The sequence below is a fragment of the Rhododendron vialii genome, chromosome 5a (genome assembly GCF_030253575.1).
Source record: "Rhododendron vialii isolate Sample 1 chromosome 5a, ASM3025357v1".
Classification (NCBI taxonomy): Eukaryota; Viridiplantae; Streptophyta; class Magnoliopsida; order Ericales; family Ericaceae; genus Rhododendron; species Rhododendron vialii.
In genome coordinates this window covers 37,597,304-37,603,303 of record NC_080561.1, presented here as the reverse complement: position 1 = coordinate 37,603,303, position 6,000 = coordinate 37,597,304, and the positions used below count along the sequence as shown (strand labels likewise).

The 6,000-nt window shown below is 36.0% G+C and overlaps 1 protein-coding gene across 3 annotated transcripts in view; it reads right to left on the bottom strand.

Moving 5' to 3' along the window:
- Positions 1-334: 334 nt before the first annotated feature.
- The window catches only part of LOC131326399 (metallothionein-like protein type 2), a 48,874-nt gene continuing 43,208 nt past the window's right edge, over positions 335-6,000 (bottom strand). For 2 of the 3 annotated variants that reach the window (XM_058359180.1, XM_058359181.1), the window contains exons 2-4: positions 3,067-3,154; positions 1,970-2,050; positions 335-745 (exon numbers count right to left, since the gene is read on the bottom strand). In XM_058359180.1, the coding sequence (XP_058215163.1) occupies positions 655-745; positions 1,970-2,050; positions 3,067-3,131 (237 nt within the window). In that variant the 5' untranslated portion in view covers positions 3,132-3,154 and the 3' untranslated portion in view covers positions 335-654. Of the gene's footprint in view, positions 746-1,969; positions 2,051-3,066; positions 3,433-6,000 lie in introns of those variants that run through there. The other variant, XM_058359179.1, reaches the window with a different exon arrangement.

Sequence of the window (6,000 nt, the reverse complement as noted above, 5' to 3'; positions counted from 1 at the left end):
ACTTAAATTCCTTGTTTTCCAATAATTTCATAAAGTACGACCCATGTTTTCATAAAATTGTTCGACAACCCAAGTTCAGAAAATTACGAAGGAGCAGAACACGTATTTTGTTTCCCATTCACATTCAGAAATCACAGAACCGGCTAAACAATATTGAAAGTATTTTAGTCCGAAAACACCCACTATTCAAGACACCCCGAGACGACTAAACGGTGTTTTCCAGTTTCTTTAATGGAAACAAGTGGGTATCGCGGCGTCCATCCGAACACGAAAAATACAGCGCGAACTCACCAAATCACAAAACCAGGAACTACAAATTCAAACAGAGAGGCCATTTATCAAATAGCTAGTAGAGGAGTTCTCATTCAGAAATTCAAACTCCTAACATACATAGAACAAGCAGAGACCTTCTCTCATCAAAGTTACTTAAAAACTTTACACAAACACAACCACAAGACCACCAAAGTCACCATGAAAACCATGACAAACTTTATTTTCCAAAACATAAAAAAGAGCTACTTTAAAGCTCCCTTACCCACAAACACACACACACGCAGAGAGACAGAGACAGAGACCCATAAACTAGCATGTATTATTGTTGATGAGAGGAAAGGACCCAGATCTCTGCTTGTGCTGGTTAGATGCGAACCGGTTTCATTTGCAGGTGCAAGGATCGCATTGGCAGTTGGATCCGCACTTGCAGCCGTTCTCTGCTGCCGCTCCCATCTCAGATCCCTCGAAGTATCTGTGCATGTAAACATACGCAATGAATACGAGTGACGTTTCGAAAGAAAGCGCTTCGAAAACGGATGTCCGGACACAGTTTTCGAAAAAGTCCCAACACAAACGTAGTTAGATCATTCGGTGCGCAAGAATTCCTCACAATACGTAATAGACTCTAACAAATCGAACGACCCCAAACACATTTGTGTCTAAATTTTTGGTAAAAGACAGGTGTCTCAGTCATTTTTTACATGTAAATATCCACACAGTAGTACTTTGGAAGAAACAACCTAGTGGAAAGATAAGATTGCCATAAATTGGGCCAAAGGTTGTTTACGTGTAGACTGGATATTAACATGGGTCCCGGTGCAATAATTCAGCGATTTATTACTCTATAAATAATAATCGAATCAAATCCAACTCTCAAACTAATGTTAAAATACCAAATCGTGATTATTAGCGGATTGACTGAGGCCAATATCCAGACGGTGTAATTACTAGCGGATTGACCGTGGTGGATAAGTTCCGCTGAGATTTTTGGATTTTTTTTTGTTTTGTTCTCATTCAAATTTTTTTCGCATTTGGTATTTTGCACATAATTTTTATGGATTATTAATTCGTTTCGTCATAACGAATCAAAAAAATAAAAAATTATGACTTTTACCCAAATATTTTTAAAATATCCAAGATATAGAATTTCTTTGTAAACCTAACACAAAAAATTACAAAAAAATTAATAAGCCCAACAAAAAAATTATTAATTATTTTAATAACTTAAAGGTGTTTGGACGAACTTATGTCTAGAAACTTTTGTTAGATTTATACATGGCCTCATTATTTAATAATAAGTGGGCAACCAAGCTAAGTTACGCATCTCAATTCCTTCTTCATTTTGTGTGTTTTATTCTGTCTTTTTTGAATTTTTGTTAGATTCACGTCATATTTTTTTGGATTAATCACTCATCTCAACAAGAAAAGTTTAAAAAGTACAAATCAAACAACTGTCTTATTTGTCTAAAGTGCCGTCTTATATGAATTTTTCAACATCGATCCATATTTTTATACTTTTATGATTTGATCCATATTTTCATACTTTTATGATTTGTCTTGTCGTGACGAACGATTAACCCCAAAAATTAAGACGAAAAGCAAAGCAAAAAGTTACGAAAAGTAAAAACTATCGAAATAAGTTTCAAAACTTTTAAATTTACAAGAACGCAGCCATAATATAGATGTGTATACTTACGTCTTCTGAGGAGCAACGCCAACAATGAGGGTCTCAGTTGTAGATGATCCCTCGAAGCTCATGTCAGGGTACATGTTGCATCTGTAATAATCATAATAACCCAAACACTTTTAGCACATCGATTATCAGTAGAATCGCTTTTATATAGTAAAAAAAGAGAATACAGATAATAAACAAGAAGAGAAACAGAACCCCACTCAACGAACAACTGGGGATGGTGTTGTGCAGTGCTGAGCCGTTGGATGCATGATCCGACGGCTCAAAAGTGCGCAATACAATACTGTGCACCTCACTGCATAGCACCAACCCGAAGTTCATCAACAAAGCATGGCTTTGTTCACTTCACTTGGGATTTCAGGAACCCACCCCTCCCAATCGTTTCCAATTAGTTCTCTCTCCACTTATTAATCTCGTCTCTCCCTACCTACCTACAGAAAATTCAGTATTATTGTGTAAATGTGTCCTTTTGTCGTTTTCTCTTAACTTTTGTCTTTTAGGTTCGAATCAATTTCAATTTCGTTCATATTCTTCACCTATTTCGATTCTTATCGAGAAGAAATGATCAAATTTCGAAACTTTTTGAATATGAAGACAAAATAAGTTAAAAAGTCTTGTCTTTTTGGCTTGTTTTTGTTTTTATCCAAAACAAAACTATAAGTTTCGATCTGATTTTTCTTCGAGACAAATTAATAATTCACAAAATTTTGATGCAAAGCTTTAAGAAAGAAAAAAAAAAAGTTGAATAATGGCAAACCAAAAAGTCAAGTAGAAGGGTGTCTTTATCATACTTTTTGCTCATCTTTAATGAACATTTTCCAACTCTGATCTAATCTTGTTAATAGTAAATCTGATTCTTCACGTCAAGATCACCGATTAGACAAAAAAAAAAATTTAACCCAAATCTAATAAAAATTGAGAGAAAGCAGGCTAAGAAAACCCGGTCGAAAGATCCAAAAACTTAGGCCAACGGCATCCTCCTTAGACAAAACTCAGCCTAATTGTTTACACCGACCCCAAATTTTTTCCTCACGAACACAAACTAGTTTTCTAGGAAACGAAAACAGAGATCAGGACGGAGGTTAAAAGGAGTTTCGTACCCTCCGCAGCCGCTGCCGCACTTGCAGCCAGACCCGCAGCCACAGTTTCCTCCGCAGCAAGACATTTTTCTAGAGCGAGAAAGTTGATATAGAGAAAGAGAGGAGAGAGAATTGGAAATCGAGAGCAATGAATTAACCGGATGACGATCAATGAGAAAGCTGTGCACGAGCTTATAGGGGGGAGCCAACGGCCTAATTTATAACGGACGGGGAGGAGAGAGGGGGGGGTGTCTCCACCGTACACGTGTCGTCATCTTACGAGGGGGTTATAATCTCCTTGTTACGTAGCCACGTCTCTGTTCTCCTCATTTCCACGCACCTGTCATTTTTCTTTTCTCATTAAATCTAATCTGCTTCTTTTTTTCTCTTTCAAAATAGGAGAGTGATTTGGACACTTTCCGAATTGATAACTGCGCTAAAAAAAAAAAAAAAAGGTGCTTTTTCCCCTCTGACATAGCCCCCGGACCCCACCCCCTTCTTTCTTCTTCTTTCCAGTTTTTCTTCTTCTTCTTTTCTCAATGGGAAAAGCTACACACCGCATAGTTCTGAATACCGTTTCGGACAAGGTATTGGTTTTTTTACTGGTACGGTACGTACCGGTATCGGTCAGATACCTGGTACCGTTTCGGATTTACGGCAACTACAATATATATAATAATTATATATAATTATAATTCAAAAAAATCTCCCATATCATACAATTCATCATAAAATATCTCTACTAGATATTCTTTAGTCCCGCATTGCTTCGTTACAAAACTCTTTTCCACTTTAAATGACTTTGCACACTAGTGATCTTGTGAATGAGAACCCAATAAGAGGTCTCGCGCGCTCGGAAAAATGTGCTGTGGCCGAAGGCAATTTGGAAAAACTGATTCGGAAACCAATTAACCGGGTGCGCGTCACGAGTTATTCATGCGCAGGGGGGGTGCAAATCCGGGATTTAAGTCTCGCGCACGTACTATGGTTAAGACCACGTTTTGCTAAAATTCTGAAACCGGCAAACTTTTTTTTTTTATTATTTTTTTCTTAAGTCCAGATAACAAAAAAAAAAAACAAAAATATTTTTTTAAGCGTTCCAGAAACAAAAGGCAAACTTTTCTTTTTTTATTATTTTTTTCTTAAGTCCAGAGAACCAAAAAAAAGAACAAAAACATTTTTTTAAGCGTCCAGAAAAAAAAAAAAAAAAAAAAAACCTCTGCAAAATTCCGAACGGAATTTTCGGTAATCGTTTTCCGGCCGGTATTTCCCGAAACGGCCGGTACAGAGCGGTACCGACCTGTATTTGGTCCGGAATGGTATTGGGGTGTTAGGGTACCGATTTTCTTCAAATCCGGTACGTACCGGCCGGTACCGGTCGGTACGGTACGAGATTAACAACTATGACACACCGCATTGGTGCGCCGATTTGTGTGATTCACGCGCTGCCGGTCTAATTTTTAAATTGCAAGCGTCCTATCAAAGTCAGGAATGGCAGAGCTACTTTATCTTGGGCAATTGAATGACATTTTTAACCCTTTTTATTTCCTCTTACTACTAGAACAGTTCTCTCCCGTATAATCCCCAGAAAAGCTGTTTTACTCTTTCAAGGGTCTAGATTTAGAGCGAGGAGTGCTAGGGACAAAAAAAATACCTTTAAAGTATACATGAACGGCTCAAATTTACTGTGTAGTATATCTGAGCTGTTCATGTACACTTTAAAAATATTTTCTTTGCCTATTTTCTTTGCACCTAGCATTTCACTTTTAAAGCATCTTCAATCAAACATCTTTTTATTTCTTCATTTTAGATAATTAAATTAATATTGTTTAATAAAAAAGTGATTATAGATGATTTTATTATCTGTATAAACTTCAATCACAACCTTCTATATTTTTATATTCACACTCTATTTCAATTACTTCATCACTTCTTACAAGAATGGAGAGCCTAAAGTTACTGGGTGGTTTTGGACCTCACAGAAATGTATGATGATAAGGGTGTTGAGACACCAAGTGGCGGTGCCCCCCACACCAGCCAATAATTTTTCCATTTAAAGTGCTAACGAGAAATTTTTTAATGTAACTGTTAATTGTAACGCTCTCTCATTTGTAGTGAGACCTTCACATACATGAAGCTCACATTTTTGCCGATAATCTTGCCAATGATAGTTTCTTAGTAAGGTTGAGTTCTTTGAATTTAACTTAAATTTGATAATTTTGTCCTTATTTGATTTTTTTTGCATTTGTTAATTTTACGTCAAATTTTTGTAGGTTATTGATTCGTTTCAATGAAAGGAATCAGAACGAATCAGAAAAGTAAATTAAGTTCAAAAGAACTCAGCCTAAGAGAACTGAAATTAGATTTTTTCTTAAAAAAAAAAAAAAAACCCTAAATATTCGGGGTGGAGCACTGCACGTATGCATTTTTCTTGTGCAAGGATGTATTAGTAACTTGTATATATATGAACTTTAAGAACTGATGGATGGAGGTTAGTTTTGTCATGTCCAAAAAATAAAGGTAGTATAGGACATCTATAAGCCTTGTTCAAAAAGCAATCAACGGCAGACTAGAGACCTGTCACTTGGAATAGAAATATAAGAATAAAGTATTACACTTAACCGACGCATGCATGCGCCCAATAGCAGGACCCTTTCTCTATTACCCTCTTCCGTTTTTTCCAATTTTAATCCTTCTTTTTTTTTTCTTTTCTTTTTTTTTTTTTTAAATTTTCAATTCTTTTCTTTATTTATTTCCTTTTCCGTTTCCCCCCTTCTTTTTTTTTAGTTAACTCAAATTCTATTTTCAAATAACCACCGGAATACCATATTTAAGACCAACTCTCCGCGCCTAAGCTAACATATCTTCTATGCTTTCAAAATATGTATAAATACAACATTAACCAGTCTTAACATATTTTCTCTACTTTTAAAATAGGAAATTGATAATGCCAAA